The 23,396-nt window shown below is 40.4% G+C and overlaps 1 protein-coding gene across 1 annotated transcript in view; it reads right to left on the bottom strand.

The window, feature by feature from the left end:
• B4GALNT4 (beta-1,4-N-acetyl-galactosaminyltransferase 4) overlaps positions 1-23,396 on the bottom strand; it is a 188,568-nt gene that overhangs the window by 157,314 nt on the left and 7,858 nt on the right. Inside the window, exon 3 of the mRNA XM_053720514.1 lies at positions 17,858-17,950. Coding sequence (XP_053576489.1) covers positions 17,858-17,950 — 93 coding nt within the window. The remainder of the gene's footprint in view (positions 1-17,857; positions 17,951-23,396) is intronic.

Here is a 23,396-nt window from a genome sequence, read left to right on the forward strand (position 1 = left end):
GGCCCAAATAAAGTTTGCCCCTTGAAAGGTATATTAAGTAATTTGGACTTAGAAGTTACATCAGCTGACCAGGATTTTAGCCACAGCGCCCTACGTGCCTGAATGGCGAATCCTGAGTTCTTAGCCGTAAGTTTGGTTAAATGTACTACGGCCTCCGAAATGAATGAATTAGCTAGTTTAAGGACTCTGAGCCTGTCCGTAATGTCGTCCAGCGTAGTTGAACTAAGGTTCTCTTCCAGAGACTCAATCCAAAATGCTGCCGCAGCCGTAATCGGCGCGATGCATGCAAGGGGTTGCAATATAAAACCTTGTTGAACAAACATTTTCTTAAGGTAACCCTCTAATTTTTTATCCATTGGATCTGAAAAAGCACAGCTATCCTCCACCGGGATAGTGGTACGCTTAGCTAAAGTAGAAACTGCTCCCTCCACCTTAGGGACCGTTTGCCATAAGTCCCGTGTGGTGGCGTCTATTGGAAACATCTTTCTAAATATTGGAGGGGGTGAGAACGGCACACCGGGTCTATCCCACTCCTTAGTAACAATTTCAGTTAGTCTCTTAGGTATAGGAAAAACGTCAGTACTCGCCGGTACCGCAAAGTATTTATCCAACCTACACAATTTCTCTGGTATTGCAACAGTGTTACAATCATTAAGAGCCGCTAAAACCTCCCCTAGTAATACACGGAGGTTTTCCAATTTAAATTTAAAATTTGAAATATCTGAATCCAATCTGTTTGGATCAGAACCGTCACCCACAGAATGAAGCTCTCCGTCCTCATGCTCTGCAAGCTGTGACGCAGTATCAGACATGGCCCTAGTATTATCAGCGCACTCTGTTCTCACCCCAGAGTGATCACGCTTGCCTCTTAGTTCTGGTAATTTAGCCAAAACTTCAGTCATAACAGTAGCCATATCTTGTAATGTTATCTGTAATGGCCGCCCAGATGTACTAGGCGCCATAATATCACGCACCTCCCGGGCGGGAGATGCAGGTACTGACACGTGAGGCGAGTTAGTCGGCATAACTCTCCCCTCGCTGTTTGGTGAAATTTGTTCAAATTGTACAGATTGGCTTTTATTCAAAGTAGCATCAATACAGTTAGTACATAAATTTCTATTGGGCTCCACCTTGGCATTGGAACAAATGACACAGGTATCTTCCTCTGAATCAGACATGTTTAACACACTAGCAATAAACTTGCAACTTGGTTACAATCTTATTTAACAAAAACGTACTGTGCCTCAAAGAAGCACTAAACGATTAAATGACAGTTGAAATAATGAACTGAAAAACAGTTATAGCATCAATCCTTAAAAACAACACAACTTTAAGCAAAGGTTTGTTCCCATTAGTAAAGTAACAATAATTAAATTTGAAAATAAAAATTACAGAGCAACGTTTTTAATCACAGTCAATATATAAGTCTCACAGCTCTGCTGAGAGAATCTACCTCCCTCCAAAGAAGTTTGAAGACCCCTGAGTTCTGTTAGAGATGAACCGGATCATGCAGGAAATACAAGAGTAACTGACTGGAAATTTTTGATGCGTAGCAAAGAGCGCCAAAAACGGCCCCTCCCCCTCACACACAGCAGTGAGAGAGAAACGAAACTGTCACAATTAAAACAAGCAACTGCCAAGTGGAAAAATAATGCCCAAATATTTATTCACTCAGTACCTCAGAAAATGCAAACGATTCTACATTCCAGCAAAAACGTTTAACATGATAAATACCTATTAAAAGGTTTAGTGTACTTTTAACAGAGTACTTCCGGTGAAATACCATCCCCAGAATACTGAAGTGTAGAGTATACATACATGTCATTATAACGGTATGGCAGGATTTTCTCATCAATTCCATTCAGAAAATAAAAACTGCTACATACCTCAATGCAGATTCATCTGCCCGCTGTCCCCTGATCTGAAGCTTTTACCTCCCTCAGATGGCCGAGAAACAGCAATATGATCTTAACTACTCCGGTTAAAATCATAGTAAAAACTCTGGTAGATTCTTCTTCAAACTCTGCCAGAGAGGCAATAACACGCTCCGGTGCTATTGTAAAATAACAAACTTTTGATTGAAGTTATAAAAACTAAGTATAATCACCATAGTCCTCTCACACATCCTATCTAGTCGTTGGGTGCAAGAGAATGACTGGGAGTGACGTAGAGGGGAGGAGCTATATGCAGCTCTGCTGGGTGAATCCTCTTGCATTTCCTGTTGGGGAGGAGTTATATCCCAGAAGTAATGATGACCCGTGGACTGATCACACATAACAGAAGAAAAATGTTTAATTATGTGTAGTTTAAAAACGTTGTAATATACTTTCATTATTTATTTTGTCCCCTTTTCCTTTAACTCTGAAAATTGTTATTTTAAAATTTCTCTGAGTTTCTATAAAGTAATGGACGCCAACTGCTCCCTTTTCATTATTGGGAATCCAGAACAGAGCGTCTCTCGACCAGCCTACCGCCAGCTTGTCTGGTGGCGGTTGATGCAGAGAAGGGGTTTCAATAAAGTATTGTACAATCACTTATTTTTGTCTCTAGCTAAATTTGGGATTAGGAGTCGTTTCCTACTATCAAAACATCTTTATTTCTCTCCAAAAGCAGTTATATTAGTAAATGGATTAGCATCTACAAGCTTCCCCCTTCAAAGGGGCACTAGACAAGGCACTCCCCCAACCCTTCTTTTCAATCTCGCCCTTTATCCGTTAGCAATAAAAGGTAGAAAATATATAGAAGGTCTCCAGGTTGGATCTGAAACAATACACCTTTCCATCTATGCAGATGATATGGTTCTGATTGTTCCAAATTAGAAATGTAATCTTCCCAAAGTGATGCACCTGATAGCTATATTTAGTAAGATTTCTGGTTACCAGATAACTATAGTAAATCTGAATTGTTGTGGTTATACCAAGAGAAGGGAGAACACTTTCCTAACTACCAATGTAAAAGTAACAGCCTAGTCAAAATGAAACCTTCATGATTCAGATGGGGCATGCAATTTTAAACAACTTTCCAATTTACTAATTTCATCACATTGGCTTTGTTCTATTGGTATTTTTTGTTGAAAGCAAAACCTAGGGAGGCTCATATGCTACATTTCTAAACCCTTGAAGGCCGCATCAGTGCATTTTGAGTTTTTCCACAGAAAGTGTTACTCCATGTGTGTCATATAGATAAGATTGTGCTCACTCCCATGGATTTATTTATGAGTCAGCACTGATTGGCTAAAATACAAGTCTGTGAAAAGCACTGAAGGAGGCAGTCTGCAGAGGCTTAGATACAAGGTAATCACAGGAGTAAAAAGAAAATTAATAGAACTGTGTTGGTTATGCAAAACTGGGGAATGGGTAATACAGGGATTATGTATCTTTTTAAACAATAACAATTCTGGAGTAGTCTGCCCCTTTAACATAGTGAAAGGCACTTTTAAATATCTAGGATCTAATTATCTAGAAACCCTTATAAATAGTATGAGCTTAATTATAAACCGGTTTAAAATCTAATTCTGAGCAACTTAAATCCTGGGTAAATTTAGCATTATTCTTGTCTGGTAGAATGAACATCATTAAAATTATTCTTTTACCCAAACTACTCTATGTTTTCCAAATGTACTACTGCAAAAAGCTGATTTAAGACAGATCTATAACTAAATTAAATTTATTTACTACCTTTATATGGAAAGGGAAGAAACATAGAATCAGCTTTAAGAGACTGATGTGTGCAGGTGGGCAAGGAGGTCTTGGTTTCCCTAATATTGAGCTTTATAATAAGGCGGCGTTAGGAAAACAAAAATGGATGCTTACCTGATAAATTTCTCTCTTTTGCGATGTACCAAGTCCACGGATTCATCCTAACTTGTGGGATATTGTCCTTCCTGACAGAGAGTAGCAAAGAGAGCACCACAGCAGAGCCGTCTATATAGCTCCCCCCTTATCTCCACCCCCCAGTCATTCGACCGAAGGCCAAGGAAGAAAAGGAGAAACTATAAGGTGCAGAGGTGACTGAAGTTTACATAAAAAAAAAAAAAAATACTATCTGTCTTGAATAGACAGGGCGGGCCGTGGACTCGGTACATCGCAAAAGAAAGAAATTTATCAGGTAAGCATAAACTTTGTTTTCTTTTGCATGATGTACCGAGTCCACGGATTCATCCTAACTTGTGGGATACCAATACCAAAGCTTTAGGACACGGATGAAGGGAGGGACAAGACAGGAACCTAAACGGAAGGCACCACTGCTTGCAAAAACTTTCTCCCAAAAATAGCCTCCGAAGAAGCAAAAGTATCAAATTTGTAAAATTTTGAAAAAGTATGAAGCGAAGACCAAGGAGGCTGCTGTCCAGCAGTCTCATAAACCAAACGGATGATGCTTTTCAGCCAAAAGGAAAGAGAAGTCGCCGTAGCCTTTTGACCCCTACGCTTTCCAGAATAGACAACAAACAAAGAAGATGTTTGACGAAAATCTTTGGTTGCCTGCAAATAAAATTTCAAAGCACGAACCACGTCCAAGTTATGCAACAGACGTTCCTTCTTACAAGAAGGATTAGGACACAGAGAAGGAACAACAATTTCTTAATTGATATTCCTGTTAGTAACAACCTTAGGTAGGGACCCAGGCTTGGTACGCAAAACCACCTTATAAGCATGGAACACAAGATAAGGTGAGTCACATTGTAATGCAGATAGTTCAGAAACTCTTCAAGCTAAAGAGATAGCAACTAAGAACAAAACTTTCCAAGATAAAAGCTTAATATCTATGGAATGCATGGGTTTAAACGGAACCCCCTGAAGAACTCTAAGAACTAAATTTAGACTCCATGGCGGAGCAATAGGTTTAAACACAGGCTTAATTCTAACTAAAGCCTGACAAAAAGCCTGAACGTCTGGAACATCTGCCAGATGCTTGTGCAATAAAATAGACAGAGCAGATATCTGTCCCTTTAGGGAACTAGCTGATAATCCTTTATCCAATCCCTCTTGGAGAAAAGACAAAATCCTAGGAATTCTGATTTTACTCCAGGAGAAGCCTTTGGATTTGCACCAAAAAAGATATTTACGCCATATCTTATGATAAATTTTCCTGGTAACAGGCTTTCAAGCCTTAATCAAGGTATTTTTGACCGACTCAGAGAAACCCCCGCTTTGATAGAATCAAGCGTTCAATCTCCAAGCAGTCAGTTGCAGAGAAATTAGATTTGGATGCTTGAATGGACCTTGATTCAGAAGGTCCTGTCTCAATGGCAGTGACCATGGTGGAAGGGATGACATGTCCACCAGGTCTGCATACCAAGTCCTGCGTGGCCACGCAGGCGCTATCAAAATCACCAATGCTCTCTCCTGTTTGATTCTGGCAATCAGACATGGAAGGAGAGGGAAAGGTGGAAACACATAAGCCAGGTTGAACAACCAGGGTACTGCTAGAGCATCTATCAGTACAGCCTGAGGATCCCTTGACCTGGAGCCGTAACGAGGAAGTTTGGCGTTCTGACGAGACGCCATCAGATCCAACTCTGGTATGCACCATAGCCGAACCAGCTGAGCAAACACCTCCAGCTGAGCAAACACCTCCGGATGGAGTTCCCACTCCCCCGGATGTAAAATCTGCCTCCCAGTTCTCTATACCTGGGATATAGATCGCTGACAGATGGCAAGAGTGAGCCTCTGCCCATTGGATTTTCCTTGAGACCTCTATCATCGCTAAGGAACTCTTTGTTCCGCCCCAATGATTGATATAAGCCACAGTCGTGAGGTTGTCCAACTGAAACCTGATGAATCTGGCCGAAGCCAGCTGAGGCCATGCCTGGAGCGCATTGAATATCGCTCTTAATTCCAGAATATTTATCGGTAGGAGAGCCTCCTCCCGAGTCCACAAACCCTGAGCTTTCAGGGAATTCCAGACTGGACCCCAGCCCAGAAGACTGGCGTCTGTCGTCACTATAACCCATTCTGGCCTGCGGAAACACATTCTCTGGGACAGATGATCCTGTGACAACCACCAAAGAAGAGAGTCTCTGGTCTCTTGATCCAGATTTATCTGAGGAGATAAATCCGCATAATCCCCATTCTACTGATTGAGCATGCATAGTTGCAGTGGTATGAGATGCAAGCGAGCAAAACGGAACTATGTCCATTGCCGCTACCATTAGTCCGATTACCTCCATACACTGAGCCACTGACGGCTGAGGAATGGAATGAAGAGCTAGGCAGGTGGACAAAATCTTTGATTTCCTGACCTCCTTCAGAAATATTTTCATGTCCACCAAGTCTATCAGAGTCCCTAGAAATGAAACTTGTGTGAGGGGGAAAGAGAACTCTTTTTTTACATTCACTTTCCACCCGTGAAATCTTAGAAAGGTCAACACTAAGTCCGTGTGAGACTTGGTTAGTTGGAAGGACGACGCTTGAATTAGAATGTTGTCTAGATAAGGCGCAACTGCTATGCCCCGTGGCCTTAGAACCGCCAGAAGGGACCCTAGCACCTTCGTGAAGATTTGCAGCGCTGTGGCCAACCCGAAAGGAAGAGCCACAAACTGATAATGCTTGTCCAGAAAGGCGAACCTGAGGAACTGGTGATGATCTTTGTGGATAGGAATGTGTAGATACGCATCCTTTAAGTCCACGGTGGTCATATATTGACCCTCCTGGATCAATGGTAAGATAGTCTGAATGGTCTCCATCTTGAAAGATGGAACTCTTAGGAATTGGTTTAGGATCTTGAGATCCAGAATTGGTCTGAAGGTTCCCTCCTTTTTGGGAACTATAAACAGATTGGAGTAGAACCCCTGCCCCTGTTCTGCTTTTGGAAATGGGCAGATCACTCCCATGGTAAAAAGGTCTTCTACACAGCGTAAGAATGCCTCTCTTTTTGTCGGGTTTACAGACAATTAAGAAAGATGGAACCTCCCACTTCATGCTGACTTAGTGGCAGCAGCAGGCTTTTTGGCCTGTTTACCCTTGTTCCAAGCCTGATTAGGTCTGAAGGTTGGCTTGGATTGAGCAAAATTCCCCACTTGCTTTGCAGCAGGGGAAGAGGTAGAGGGACCACTCTTGAAGTTTCGAAAGGAACGAAAATTATTTTGTTTGGTCCTTGTCTTATTTGACTTATCCTGAGGTAGAGTATGACCCTTCCCTCCAGTAATGTCTGAAATGATCTCTTTCAGTGCAGGCCCGAATAATGTCTTACCTTTGAAAGGGATGGACAAAAGCTTAGATTTAGATGACATCAGCTGACCAGGACTTAAGCCATTAAGCCGCTAATTTAGCAAGATGAAAAGCGGTGTCTGTAATAAAAGAATTAGCCAACTTAAGAGCCTTAATTCTGTCCAAAATATCATCTAGTGGGGTCTCCATCTGAAGAGCCTCTTCTAGAGCCTCAAACCAAAAGGCAGCTGCAGTGGTTACAGGAACAATGCACGCCATAGGTTGAAGAAGAAAACCTTGATGAACAAAAATCTTCTTTAGGAGACCCTCTAATTTTTTTTTTCAATGAAAGCACAACTGTCTTCAATAGGTATAGTTGTACACTTAGCCAGGGTAGAAATAGCTCCCTCCACCTTAGGGACCGTCTGCCATGAGTCCTTTATGGTGTCAGAAATGGGAAACATTTTCTTAAAAACAAGAGGGGGAGAGAACAGAATACCTGGTTTATCCCACTCCTTAGTAACAATGTCCGAAATCCTCTTAGGGACCGGAAACACATCAGTGTAAACAGGAACCTGTAAATATTTGTCCATTTTACACAATTTCTCTGGAACTACAATAGGGTCACAATCATCCAGAGTAGCTAAAACCTCCCTGAGCAATAAGCGGAGGTGCTCTAGCTTAAATTTAAATGCCGTCATATCTGAGTCTGAGGAAACATCTTTCCTGAATCAGAAATCTCTCCCTCAGACAGCAAATCCCTCATCCCTACTTCAGAACATTGTGAGGGAATATCGGATACGGCTACTAAAGCGTCAGAAGGCTCAGCATTTGTTCTTAACCCAGAGCTACTGTGCTTCCCTTGCAACCCAGGCAGCTTAGATAAAACCTCTGTGAGGGTAGTATTCATAACTGAAGCCATATCTTGCAAGGTGAAAGAATTAGACGCACTAGAAGTACTTGGCGTCGCTTGTGCGGGCGTTACTGGTTGTGACACTTGGGGAGAATTAGATAGCAAAACCTGATTTCCTTCTGTCTGAGAATCGTCTAATGCCAAACTTTTATAAGTCAAAATATGCTGTTTGCAATTTATAGACAGATCAGTACAAGTGGGACACATTCTAAGAGGGGGTTCCACAATGGCTTCTAAACAAATTGAACAATGAGTTTCCTCAGTATCAGACATGTTTAACAGACTAGTAATAAAGCAAGCAAGCTTGGAAAACACTTTATATAATGAAAAAAACACAATTTGCAAAAACGGTACTGTGCCTTTAAGAGGAAAAAAAAGGCATACACAAACTGCAAAACAGGTTAAAATTGCTTCAATTTTTCTGAAATTTTAACAGTGTACCCACTAAGCTTTAGAAGGATTGCACCACAAGTTAATAAGCAATAAACCCCCAAATGAAAAAAACGGATTGAAATATGTCTAAAACCGGTTAAAACACCCCTATAAGCACCTTGCCACAGCTCTGCTGTGGCCCTACCTGCCCTTAGGAACGATAATATAGGGTTAAAGCTTCGAATAGGCCCCCAGAAGATCATCAGGACCTCAGGAGAAGTTGCTTGCTGCTTGTCTCTATAACTAAATGCGCAACGGAGGCGCAAAAATAGGCCCCGCCCACCTCACTCGATGTTACTGGGGCCTACTCAAATCTAACAAACCTAGTTTCAAAACCATGTGGGTTATAACAAACCCAAAATAAGCCAAATGACCCCTCAAGCAAACGTCCCATAAACATAAAAAACGTTACTCCCAGAACACACAAACGTTTGTCCCAATTTTACATAAACAAATTGAGTGCCCAAAATTTTTTTAGCCCTTTATGCAAGCTAGTAAAAACCTCTTTCATACTAGGATTACTGCTTACCCTTCCCCTAATGGGGATACTGTCAGCCTTTCTGAGTTAACACAGTCTCTGCAGAAAAATGACTGAACATACCTCATTGCTGTATAGCAAGAACCGTTCCTCACACTGAAGTTTTCCTGTACTCCTCAGCTCATGTGGGAACAGCAGTGGACCTTAGTTACAAATGCTAAGATCATCATCCTCCAGGCAGAAATCTTCATCTATGTCCTGCCTGAGAGCAAATAGTACAACACCGGTACCATTTAAAAATAACAAACTCTTGATTGAAGATGAAATAAAAACAGTTTAACACCTCTTCTCTTTACTCTTCCTGCTTAGAGCCAGCAAAGAGAATGACTGGGGGGTGGAGTTAAGGGGGGAGCTATATAGACAGCTCTGCTGTGGTGCTCTCTTTGCTACTTCCTGTCATGAAGGACAATATCCCACAAGTTAGGATAAATCCGTGGACTCGGTACATCATGCAAAAACATTCTTTATGTAAGAAATTACCTGATAAATTCATTTCTTTCATATTAGCAAGAGTCCATGAGCTAGTGACGTATGGGACACACACTCCCACCAGGAGGCGCAAAGTTTCCCAAACCCCAAAATGCCCACAAATACACCCCCCACCACACCCACAAATCAGTTCAACGAATAGCCAAGAAGTGGGGTGATAAGAAAAAAGTGCGAAAGCATAAAAAACAAGGAATTGGAATAATTGTGCTTTATACAAAAAAATCATAACCACCACAAAAAAGGGTGGGCCTCATGGACTCTTGCTAATATGAAAGAAATTAATTTATCAGGTAAGTTCTTACATAAATTATGTTTTCTTTCATGTAATTAGCAAGAGTCCATGAGCTAGTGACGTATGGGATAATGACTACCCAAGATGTGGATCTTCCACGCAAGAGTCACTAGAGAGGGAGGGATAAAATAAAGACAGCCAATTCCGCTGAAAAATAATCCACACCCAAAATAAAGTTTAAATCTTATAATGAAGAAAACTGAAATTATAAGCAGAAGAATCAAACTGAAACAGCTGCCTGAAGTATTTTTCTACCAAAAACTGCTTCAGAAGAAGAATACACATCAAAATGGTAGAATTTAGTAAAAGTATGCAAAGAAGCATGATGAATTAAAGATTTCAACCAAGATGCCAAAGAAATGGCAGAGGCCTTCTGACCTTTCCTAGAACCGGAAAAGATAACAAATAGACTAGAAGTCTTTCGGAAATTCTTAGTAGCTTCAACATAATATTTCAAAGCTCTAACTACATCCAAAGAATGCAATGATCTCTCCTTAGAATTCTTCGGATTAGGACATAATGAAGGAACCACAATTTCTCTACTAATGTTGTTAGAATTCACAACCTTAGGTAAAAATTTAAAAGAAGTTCGCAACACCGCCTTATCCTGATGGAAAATCAGAAAAGGAGATTCACAAGAAAGAGCAGATAATTCAGAAACTCTTCTAGCAGAAGAGATGGCCAAAAGAAAACAAAACTTTCCAAGAAAGTAATTTAATGTCCAATGAATGCATAGGTTCAAACGGAAGAGCTTGAAGAGCCCCCAGAACCAAATTCAAACTCCAAGGAGGAGAAATTGACTTAATAACAGGTTTTATACGAACCAAAGCTTGTACAAAACAATGAATATCAGGAAGAATAGCAATCCTTCTGTGAAAAAGAACAGAAAGAGCAGAGATTTGTCCTTTCAAGGAACTTGCAGACAAACCTTTATCCAAACCATCCTGAAGAAACTGAAAAATTCTCGGAATTCTAAAAGAATGCCAGGAAAAATTATGAGAAAGACACCAAGAAATGTAAGTCTTCCAGACTCGATAATATATCTTCCTAGATACAGATCTACGAGCCTGTAACATAGTATTAATCACAGAGTCAGAGAAACCTCTTTGACTAAGAATCAAGTGTTCAATCTCCATACCTTTAAATTTAAGGATTTGAGATCCTGATGGTAAAAAAGGACCTTGTGACTGAAAGTCTGGTCTTAACGGAAGAGTCCACGGTTGGCAAGAAGCCATGCGGACAAGATCCGTATACCAAAACCTGTGAGACCATACTGGAGCCACCAGCAGAAAAAACGAGCATTCCTTCAGAATCTTGGAGATTACTCTTGGAAGAAGAACTAGAGGCGGAAAGATATAGGCAGGATGATACTTCCAAGGAAGTGACAATGCATCCACTGCTTCCGCCTGAGGATCCCTGGATCTGGACAGATACCTGGGAAGTTTCTTGTTTAGATGAGAAGCCATCAGATCTATTTCTGGAAGTCCCCACATTTGAAACAATCTGAAGAAACACCTCTGGGTGAAGAGACCACTCGCCCGGATGTAACGTTTGGCGACTGAGATAATCCGCTTTCCAATTGTCAATACCTGGGATATGAACCGCAGAGATTAGACAGGAGCTGGATTCCGCCCATACCAATCTTCGAGATACTTCTTTCATAGCCAGAGGACTGTGAGTCCCTCCTTGATGATTGATATATGCCACAGTTGTGACATTGTCTGTCTGAAAACAAATTAACGATTCTCTCTTTAGAAGAGGCCATGACTGAAGAGCTTCTGAAAATTGCACGGAGTTCCAAAATATTGATTGGTAATCTCACCTCCTGAGATTTCTCAAACCCCTTGTGCTGTCAGAAACCCCCATACAGCTCCCCAACCTGTCAGACTTGCATCTGTTGAGATCACAGTCCCAGTTGGAAGAAAAAAAGAAGCCCCCTGAACTAAACGATGGTGGTCTGTACCACGTCAGAGGGTGTCGAACAATCAGTTTTAAAGATATTAAATGAGATATCTTTGTATAATCCCGGCACCACTGGTTCAGCATACAGAGCTGAAGAGGTCGCATGTGAAAATGAGCAAAGGGGAACACGTCCAATGCAGCAGTCATAAGAACCTAGAATTTCCATGCATAAGGCTACCAAAGGGAATGATTGAGACTGAAGGTTTCGATAAGCTGAAACCAATTTCAGACGTCTCCTGTCCAACAGAGACAGAGTCATGGACACTGAATCTATCCGGAAATCTAAAAAAGGTTACTCTTGTCTGAGGAATCAACAAACTGATTGGTTAATTGATCCTCCAACCATGTTCTTGAAGAAACAACACTCATAAAAAGCTGGAAAGGATCTTTCCATTGAAAATGAGCAAAGGGAATTGAATCCAATGCTGTTAAAACTTCTATGCATATATAGCAACTGAAGGAAATAATAGAGACTAAAGGTACCGACAGACGGAACCCAACACAAATTGTCCCTTGTCTGATAGAGACAAAGATAGTGACATAAACCATCTGGAAACCTAAAAAAAAAAAAAGGTGACCCTTGTGTGAGGAATCAAGAGCTTTTGAAAAAAGATCCTCTAACTATGTCCTGAAGAGCAAGTGAAACATATGAGAATCCGCATCCTCAGGAAATAATCTGAATGAAAACAGAAAAATGAAGAATACGCATTTATTGTATCTAAAGAAAACAAATAATGCTATCAATGACAACAAAAAGACAAAATAGTTTGAATAAAACTCCAAAACCCAGTTCCTAGAAAAGGAACTGGAATAAAAAACCCCAGAAGATTCCAGGTCTGAGCAGCGCTTGAACCCCATGGGTACCCAGCCATGCCTCAACAGTATCCAAAATATATAGGACAGAAACACACTGAAAGAAAGTGTTAGCCTTACTGGAATAAAATCAAAGAAATTTGGACAAAATAGAGCCAAATAAATTTCAAAGAAGTCTTAACCTGCCCCTTACCAGCCAAGCTGGAATACGGCACGTGCATCGCAACATTAGGGAGCTAATTTCGAACCCCAATTAAAAACATGTTACTTGGGAAAGAACTCAGGATTCGTTCCTTAATAAGAACAACCAAACTAGTATAAGCTTAAAGTTTTAGTCTTAGAACTCAATCTTGAAGCCCATAGTAACAGTTAAGAATTGAATCCAATTATAATTGATTATCTTAGAACAAAAGAAATATGGATTTTCTTTTTTTTTTTTTTTTTTTAAATCACAGAATTCTTCTAGCTAAAAATAGCTAAAGACATAGATTAACCCTCATTTGCGAATATATTCAATAGAATGAAGACACAAATTAAATAATTAGCATGATAGTCCAGTTTAAAGGACCAGTCAAAACAGAGGACTTGCAAAATGCAAAACAACAAGACAAATGCAACGGCGCCTAGTCTAGTAAATGTTGTCCCTTAACAATGCTAAAATAAATCATGATCTGATACTTGATCTTAAAGTAAACAGAAAAAATGAAGCAATTGCAATATCACAGGACCAAGAAAAGTACCTGATACTAAATAATTTTCCAAAAATAAGATACAACTATATAAAGGAAAATAAATACTATTTTGCTATAAAAACAATAGCATAATTAGTAGGAGTAGAGATAGCTCCAATAAATTGGAGAACCCTCCAAATTGAATTTAACTGCTGACAAAGAATATAGTTTAAATATAAAAGAAAATTCTCAGCCTATTCCATTCCCTAGTATGGGGAATTTGAAAGAAAACCTCTGAAATCACAGAAGAAATAAAAAGGCAGAAATAGTGTCAGCTAGTCTTAAAGAACTAGTTACCTTAATATCCAAAATAATCAACACCTCTTCAACAAAGAACAAATGTACTTTAATAATAAAAATTATATAAAAAAGTAGATTTGTTAGTGTCAATATCTGATGAAGAGAATTTCTGAAAGAGAAAAAAACATCATCAGAGAAGGATAAATCAGTATGTTGTTGGTCATTTGAAACTTCAATAATTAAAAAAGAAGTGAAAAAGACCTAAAAATCGTATTAGAAGGCACGAAGTCAGACATAGCCTTAATCAGAAAAAATATTTCTTATAAATCTTCTAAACATTTCTTGCACTTAAGAATGGAAATGTATAAAGCATAAATACTAATGGAATCTGCATGTAAAAGTATATCATAATAACTTATTACAAACCATAGCTAAAGATAAACATTTATAACATTTAAAATAAATTAACTTAGCTTTGGTAGAACTGAAACTCAGTTAAGCATTTTTCCAGAAGTGGCTTCTGACTCAGGGACAAACAGAGACATCTTGCAATATGTAATAGAAAAAACAACATAAAACAAAATTGATCAAATTCCTTAAATGACAGTTTCAGGAATGGGAAAAAATGCCAGTGAACAAGCTTCTAGCAACCAGAAGCAATAAATAATGAGACTTAAATAATGTGGAGACAATAGAGACGCCCATATTTTTTAGCGCCAAAAAAGACGCCGATATTATTTGGCGCCTAAATGCTTTTGGCGCCAAAAATGACACCACATCCGGAACGCCGACACTTGGCGCAAAAAAACGTCAAAAAAATGACGCAACTTCTGGCGACACATATGATGCCGGAAACAGAAAAAAAAAATTGCGCCAAAAAAGTCCGCGCCAAGAATGACGCAATAAAATGAAGCATTTTCAGCCCCCGCGAGCCTAATAGCCCACAGGGAAAAAGTAAAATTTTAAGGTAAGAAAAAAATTGATTAATTCATATGCATTATCCCAAATATGAAACTGACTGTCTGAAATAAGGAATGTTGAACATCCTGAGTCAAGGCAAATAAATGTTTGAACACATATATTTAGAACTTTATATAAAAGTGCCCAACCATAGCTTAGAGTGTCACAGAAAATAAGACTTACTTACCCCAGGACACTCATCTACAAGTAGTAGAAAGCCAAACCAGTACTGAAACGAGAATCAGTAGAGGAAATGGTATATATAAGAGTATATCATCGATCTGAAAAGGGAGGTAAGAGATGAATCTCTACGACCGATAACAGAGAACCTATGAAATAGACCCCGTAGAAGGAGATCATTGAATTCAAATAGGCAATACTCTCCTCACATCCCTCTGACATTCACTGCACGCTGAGAGGAAAACCGGGCTCCAACCTACTGCGAAGCGCATATCAACGTAGAATCTAGCACAAACTTACTTCACCACCTCCATAGGAGGCAAAGTTTGTAAAACTGATTTGTGGGTGTGGTGGGGGGTGTATTTGTGGGCATTTTGGGGTTTGGGAAACTTTGCCCCTCCTGGTGGGAGTGTGTGTCCCATACGTCACTAGCTCATGGACTCTTGCTAATTACATGAAAGAAAGAAAGATAATTCTGGACTGGTTTTGTAATGAAATGTGCTTCACAGTTCCTCAATTAGAAAAAGAGTTGGTCTCAAGCAATCCTTCCTCATCTTTCTGGGAATCAGCTGGTTAAAATTACCGGTAATCTGTTACCAATAAGTGAACCTCAGAGCATGGGGAAACATATGCAAATGCCTTAAAGTTGAAGACACACTAAGTAGACATTTGCCAATACAAGGAAACCCGGATATCCTTACAGGGGTTACCAGTAAACCATTTGTCATATGGAAGGAAAAGAGGCATCATTACATCAAATAATGACCAGCAACCAGGAAGAAGTAGATTCACTTTAAATTTCAAAAGGAACAACATAATATACCTGCTACACATAACTTTGTTTACTTATATTGATAAACCCTTCCAAACTCAGAAATTTAAAGAAGGACATATTAAAATTGATACATGGGTAAATCTATTTAGCAATGGCTTTCTTTTATTTCCTTAAAGGGACAGTCTAGTCCTGAATTGTTATTGTTTAAAATGATAGATAATCCCTTTATTACCCATTCCCCAGTTTTGCATAACCAACATGGTTATATTAATATACGTTTTACCTCTGAGATTATCTTGTACTAAGCCTATGCAGACTGCCCCATTTATCTCAGTTCTTTTGACAGACTTGCATTTTAGCCAATCAGTGCATTCTCATAAATAACTTCATGGGTGTGAGCACAGTGTTATCTATATGGCACACATGAACTAATGCCCTTTATCTGCAAAAACAGTCAAATGCATTCAAATAACAAACGGCCTTCAAAATTTGCATATAAGCCTACCTAGGTTTAGCTTTCAACTAATACCACCAAGGGGACAAAGTAAATTTGATGATTAAAGTAAATAACAAAGTTAATTAAAATTGCTTGCCCTATCTGAATCATGAAAGTTTAATTCTGACTAGAATGTCCCTTTAATGTACAATATATTACTCCAAACGTTAGAGAAGCAAAATTTAGATCTCTTAGCCGAGTCATTGTCACACATCTTGGAGGAACCAATCTTCTCTAAGATGGTTTTAGATAGCGTTCACATGGTTAGAGGTGACACTTGCTACAGAATTACATGAGGCACATATAAGCCTTTTGTACAGGGCATATTTAACACCTAGAGATCTCCAAAAATAGAAAAACGACACTAACTATTAACATCTGGCTAAAGACCAGTTTCCCTGATCTGATATATCTCCTTAGACATTGTCCTTATATTAAAGGGACAGTCTAGTCAAAATTAAAATTTCATTGTTCAGATAGAGAATGCAATTTTAAAATAACTTTCCAATTCACTTTTATCATCAAATTTGCTTTGTTTGCTTGATGTTCTTTGTTGAAAGCTAAACCTAGGAAGGCTCATATGCTAATTTCTAAGCCCTTGAAGGCCGCCCCTTATTTCAATGCATTTGGCAGTTTTTTACAGTTAAAGGGTGTTAGTTCATGTGTGCCATACAGATAACATTGTGACCACGCACGTGGAGTTACAAATGAGAGGGCACAGATTGGCTAAATGCACGTCTGTCAAAAAAAAATGGAATAAAGGGGCAGTCTGCAAAGGCTTAGATACAAGGTAATCACAGAGGTAAAACATATATTAATATAACTGTGTTGGTTATGCAAAACTGGGGAATGGGTAATAAAGGGATTTGCTATCTTTTTAAACAATAACAATTCTGGAGTAGACTGTCCCTTTAAGCAATTTTACGCTATAATGAAATTTTGGTTATGAAATGTTATAAAATCCTCAATTCAATTGGGTGATAATAAGATTCTATTTTTAAACATCTCTAAAAACTAAGAGACACCTCATACACACTGCAATCTTACTGGCTAGAAGATTATTGTTTAAATACCGGGCATCTCAGTGAGTACGGACATTGAAAGAATTGAAACTATGATCCATATCTGACTCAGGAGAAATGGGACACATTGTGAGATCCACTTAAAAGATCCAACAATTTGTAAAAAAGAAGTGGGAATTGTATATACTTTCTCTTTCAAATGAGTCTCTAAAGCAAATTATATATTAATTCAGGAATACAGAATGTGTAATGGAAAATCAATTAAGGAAGTCAGTGGACTTGGACGTTGAGACATAGTATGAATGATAAGGAATGGGTTCAGTTAAATGTTTACCTAGGGGAACCCTGGGTGAGGCGGGGAGTAGGCAGCACAGATCTGTATGTACAACTTACTATAGTTACATTACTGAAACAGATGTTATCTTCATTAAAACAGCTGGAAGAGGACAAGCAGAAATCTCCTTTTCAGGACTCTCAAAGTTTAGTTAGTCAACGTCATGTTAACAGAGTATGTATGTGGTGTAACCTCTGACTGCTACTTTGTATCTGTACTTGTCCTTAGATGGTTATAACAAATAAATATATGGGGGGGGGGAGTGTAAACAGAAAATGCAATAATAAATAAATTATCTTTGTGTTTTTCTCCTGCAAAGGGGCTAAACCAATGACAAGAGGCATATGAGTGTAGCCATTAATCAGCAGCTAGCTCCCAGTAGTGAACCTCTGATTCCTAAGCATACAGTTATGTTTTTCAACAAAGGACATCAAGAGAAAGAAATTTGATAATAGAAGTAAAACACTAACCGGTTACAAATATGTGAACTGCTACAGTCCATAGCCTTCCATTAAACACAAGTACTACTAACCTTTTCCTCCCAAGGAACCGGCACATCTGTAAGGTTCATCTCCTGCTTGCTAGGGTCCCACAAGTGGCCTCTCCTCCAGCCAAACGCATCAAGCTGCTGGGAGAAAACAGCAGTTAGAAATAGCATAGAAAAAACAAAAACCCAAAATACCTAAACCCTAATTGTACTAGCTCAAATAGAAAACCATTATTCTCCCTAACACAACATTAGTAGTTTAAACAGAAAAAGATGAGCAGCTTAGATTAAGGACGGTCATTATCGTTCAAAATATTTTAATACAATGAAATCATAATAAATGCAATTGCCAATATACGAAACAAGGGGGAAATTATCGTGGCCACAATCTAAAAATAATAGAAAAACATAAAATAAAACAGATTTAAAAAAAAAAAAAAAAGTGGCCCAAAATATAACTTATGTCCCTTTAAAGATCTCTAAAAATTCCAAGGCTATAAAACGTTAAGATCTTAATAAATAAAATGTGTTATTGCCAAAGTTGAAGGCTCATATTAGGCAAACAGTATGATTTCCGTTATAAGTAAACATTGCACAAGTTCAGTCTGTTCCCTTCTTGTAGTGCATATAGTTTAGTGTGGTGTATTGGATAAATAACCAGCTTGGGTAAATAACCATTTTAGAGCTATCAGAGGTCTGGTAAGATCTTAAGGGATCCGGGTGATTCAAACTCAACTCTAAAAACTATCGGATAGATTACAAGTTTTGTCGGTAAAAACTTGCGGAGCTAACGCTCCTTTTTTTTCCAGCGCACACTTTAAACAACGCTGGTATTACAAGTTTTCTGAATGGCTGCGTTAGCCTCAGAAAAGTAAGCGTTGATCAAAATTTAGCTCCACTTCTCCCTGTAATACCAGCGTTGCTTACGGTAGCGGTAAGTTGGAAAAACGTGCTTGTGCACGATTTCCCCATAGGATACAATGGGGCTGAGCTGGCTGAAAAAAAAAAACTAACACCTGCAAAAACATAATTTATGCTTACCTGATAAATTTATTTCTCTTGTAGTGTATCCAGTCCACGGATCATCCATTACTTGTGGGATATTCTCCTTCCCAACAGGAAGTTGCAAGAGGATCACCCACAGCAGAGCTGCTATATAGCTCCTCCCCTCACTGCCATATCCTGTCATTCGACCGAAACAAGACGAGAAAGGAGAAACCACAGGGTGCAGTGGTGACTGTAGTTTAATTAAAATTTAGACCTGCCTTAAAAGGACAGGGCAGGCCGTGGACTGGATACACTACAAGAGAAATAAATTTATCAGGTAAGCATAAATTATGTTTTCTCTTGTTAAGTGTATCCAGTCCATGGATCATCCATTACTTGTGGGATACCAATACCCAAGCTAAAGTACACGGATGAGGGGAGGGACAAGGCAGGAACTTAAACGGAAGGAACCACTGCCTGTAGAACCTTTCTCCCAAAAAAAATTTGTAAAATTTTGAAAAGGTGTGAAGCGAAGACCAAGTCGCAGCCTTGCAAATCTGTTCAACAGAGGCCTCATTTTTAAAGGCCCAGGTGGAAGCCACAGCTCTAGTAGAATGAGCTGTAATCCTTTCAGGGGGCTGCTGTCCAGCAGTCTCATAGGCTAAGCGTATTATGCTCCGAAGCCAAAAGGAGAGAGAGGTTGCCGAAGCTTTTTGACCTCTCCTCTGTCCAGAGTAAACGACAAACAGGGCAAATGTTTGACGAAAATCTTTAGTAGCCTGTAAGTAAAACTTCAAGGCACGGACTACATCCAGATTATGCAAAAGACGTTCCTTCTTTGAAGAAGGATTAGGACACAATGATGGAACAACAATCTCTTGATTGATATTCCTGTTAGAAACCACCTTAGGTAAAAACCCAGGTTTGGTACGCAGAACTACCTTGTCTGAATGAAAAATCAGATAAAGAGAATCACAATGTAAGGCAGATAACTCAGAGACTCTTCGAGCCGAGGAAATAGCCATCAAAAACAGAACTTTCCAAGATAAAAGTTTAATATCAATGGAATGAAGGGGTTCAAACGGAACTCCCTGAAGAACTTTAAGAACCAAGTTTAAGCTCCACGGGGGAGCAACAGTTTTAAACACAGGCTTAATCCTAACCAAAGCCTGACAAAATGCCTGGACGTCTGGAACTTCTGCCAGACGCTTGTGCAAAAGAATAGACAGAGCAGAGATCTGTCCTTTTAAAGAACTAGCTGATAAGCCTTTGTCCAAACCCTCTTGGAGAAAGGACAATATCCTAGGAATCCTAACCTTACTCCATGAGTAACTCTTGGATTCACACCAATAAAGATATTTACGCCATATCTTATGGTAGATTTTCCTGGTGACAGGCTTCCGAGCCTGTATTAAGGTATCAATGACTGACTCGGAGAAGCCACGCCTTGATAGAATCAAGCGTTCAATCTCCATGCAGTCAGTCTCAGAGAAATTAGATTTGGATGATTGAAAGGACCTTGTATTAGAAGGTCCTGCCTCAGAGGCAGAGTCCATGGTGGAAGAGATGACATGTCCACTAGGTCTGCATACCAGGTCCTGCGTGGCAACGCAGGCACTATCAGAATCACCGATGCTCTCTCCTGTTTGATATTGGCAATCAGTCGAGGGAGCAGAGGAAACGGTGGAAACACATAGGCCAGGTTGAAGAACCAAGAAGCTGCTAGAGCATCTATCAGCGTTGCTCCCGGGTGCCTGGACCTGGATCCGTAACAAGGAAGCTTGGCGTTCTGGCGAGACGCCATGAGATCCAGTTCTGGTTTGCCCCAACGATGGACCAGTTGAGCAAACACCTCCGGATGGAGTTCCCACTCCCCCGGATGAAAAATCTGACGACTTAGAAAATCCGCCTCCCAGTTCTCTACGCCTGGGATGTGGATCGCTGACAGGTGGCAAGAGTGAGACTCTGGCCAGCGAATTATCTTTGAGACTTCTAACATCGCTAGGGAACTCCTGGTTCCCCCTTGATGGTTGATGTAAGCCACAGTCGTGATGTTGTCCGACTGAAATCTGATGAACCTCAGTGTTGCTAACCGAGGCCAAACTAGAAGAGCATTGAATATTGCTCTTAACTCCAGAATATTTATTGGGAGGAGTTTCTCCTCCTGAGTCCACGATCCCTGAGCCTTCAGGGAGTTCCAGACTGCGCCCCAACCTAGAAGGCTGGCATCTGTTGTTACAATCGTCCAATCTGGCCTGCGAAAGGTCATACCCTTGGACAGATAAACTCGAGAAAGCCACCAGAGAAGAGAATCTCTGGTCTCTTGATCCAGATTTAGTAGAGGGGACAAATCTGAGTAATCCCCATTCCACTGACTTAGCATGCATAATTGCAGCGGTCTGAGATGCAGGCGCACAAATGGCACTATGTCCATTGCCGCTACCATTAAGCCGATTACTTCCATGCACTGAGCCACTGACGGGCGTGGAAGGGAATGAAGGACACGGCAAGCATTTAGAAGTTTTGATAACTTGGACTCCGTCAGGTAAATTTTCATCTCTACAGAATCTATAAGAGTCCCTAGGAAGGAGACTCTTGTGAGTGGTGATAGAGAACTCTTTTCCACGTTCACTTTCCACCCATGCGACCTCAGAAATGCCAGAACTATCTCTGTTTGAGACTTGGCAATTTGAAAGCTTGACGCCTGTATCAGGATGTCGTCTAGATACGGAGCCACCGCTATGCCTCGCGGTCTTAGAATCGCCAGAAGTGAGCTCAGAACCTTTGTAAAAATTCTCGGGGCAGTGGCCAACCCGAAGGGAAGAGCTACAAATTGGTAATGCCTGTCTAGAAAGGCAAACTTTAGGAACCGATGATGATCTTTGAATCGGTATGTGAAGGTAGGCATCCTTTAAGTCCACTGTGGTCATGTACTGACCCTCTTGGATCATGAGTAGGATGGTCCGAATAGTTTCCATTTTGAATGATGGAACTCTGAGAAATTTGTTTAAGATCTTTAGATTCAAGATTGGTCTGAAGGTTCCCTCTTTCTTGGGAACCACAAACAGATTTGAATAAAATCCCTGTCCTTGTTCCGTCCGCGGAACTGGATGGATCACTCCCATTACTAGGAGGTCTTGCACACAGCTTAGGAATGCCTCTTTCTTTATCTGGTTTGCTGATAACCTTGAAAGATGAAATCTCCCTTGTGGAGGAGAAGCTTTGAAGTCCAGAAGATATCCCTGAGATATGATCTCCAACGCCCAGGGATCCTGAACATCTCTTGCCCACGCCTGGGCGAAGAGAGAAAGTCTGCCCCCCACTAGATCCGTTTCCGGATAGGGGGCCGTTCCTTCATGCTGTCTTGGGGGCAGCAGCAGGCTTTCTGGCCTGCTTGCCCTTGTTCCAGGACAGGTTAGGTTTCCAGGCCTGTCTGGAATGAGCAACAGATCCCTCTTGTTTTGAAGCAGAGGAAGTTTATGCTGCTCCTGTCTTGAAATTTCGAAAGGCACGAAAATTAGACTGTTTGGCCTTTGATTTGGCCCTGTCCTGAGGAAGGGTATGACCCTTGCCTCCAGTAATGTCAGCAATGATTTCCTTCAAGCCAGGCCCGAATAAGGTCTGCCCCTTGAAAGGAATGTTGAGTAATTTAGACTTTGAAGTCACGTCAGCTGACCAGGATTTAAGCCATAGCGCCCAACGCGCCTGGATGGCGAATCCGGAATTCTTAGCCGTTAGTTTAGTCAAATGAACAATGGCATCAGAAACAAATGAGTTAGCTAGCTTAAGTACTCTAAGCTTGTCATTAATTTCATTCAATGGAGCTGTCTGAATGGCCTCTTCCAGGGCCTCAAACCAGAATGCCACCGCAGCAGTGACAGGCGCAATGCATGCAAGGGGCTGTAAAATAAAACCTTGTTGAATAAACATTTTCTTAAGGTAACCCTCCAATTTTTTATCCATTGGATCTGAAAAAGCACAACTGTCCTTAACCGGGATAGTGGTACGCTTTGCTAAAGTAGAAACTGCTCCCTCCACCTTAGGGACCGTCTGCCATAAGTCCCGTGTAGTGGCGTCTATTGGAAACATTTTTCTAAATATAGGAGGTGGGGAAAAGGGCACACCGGGTCTATCCCACTCCTTGCTAATAATTTCTGTAAGCCTTTTAGGTATAGGAAAAAAGTCAGTACACACCGGCACCGCATAGAATCTATCCAGCCTACACAATTTCTCTGGAATTGCAACTGTGTTACAGTCATTCAGAGCAGCTAATACCTCCCCAAGCAATACACAGAGGTTCTCAAGCTTAAATTTAAAATTAGAAATCTCTGAATCAGGTTTCCCCGAGTCAGAGATGTCACCCACAGACTGAAGCTCTCCGTCCTCATGTTCTGCATACTGTGACGCAGTATCAGACATGGCTCTAACAGCATTTGCGCGCTCTGTATCTCTCCTAACCCCAGAGCTATCACGCTTGCCTCTTAATTCAGGCAATCTAGATAATACCTCTGACATGGTATTATTCATGATTGCAGCCATGTCCTGCAAGGTAATCGCTATGGGCGTCCCTGATGTAATTGGAGCCATATTAGCGTGC

Source organism: Bombina bombina, chromosome 7, assembly GCF_027579735.1.
Source record: "Bombina bombina isolate aBomBom1 chromosome 7, aBomBom1.pri, whole genome shotgun sequence".
In the NCBI taxonomy this organism is placed as follows: Eukaryota; Metazoa; Chordata; class Amphibia; order Anura; family Bombinatoridae; genus Bombina; species Bombina bombina.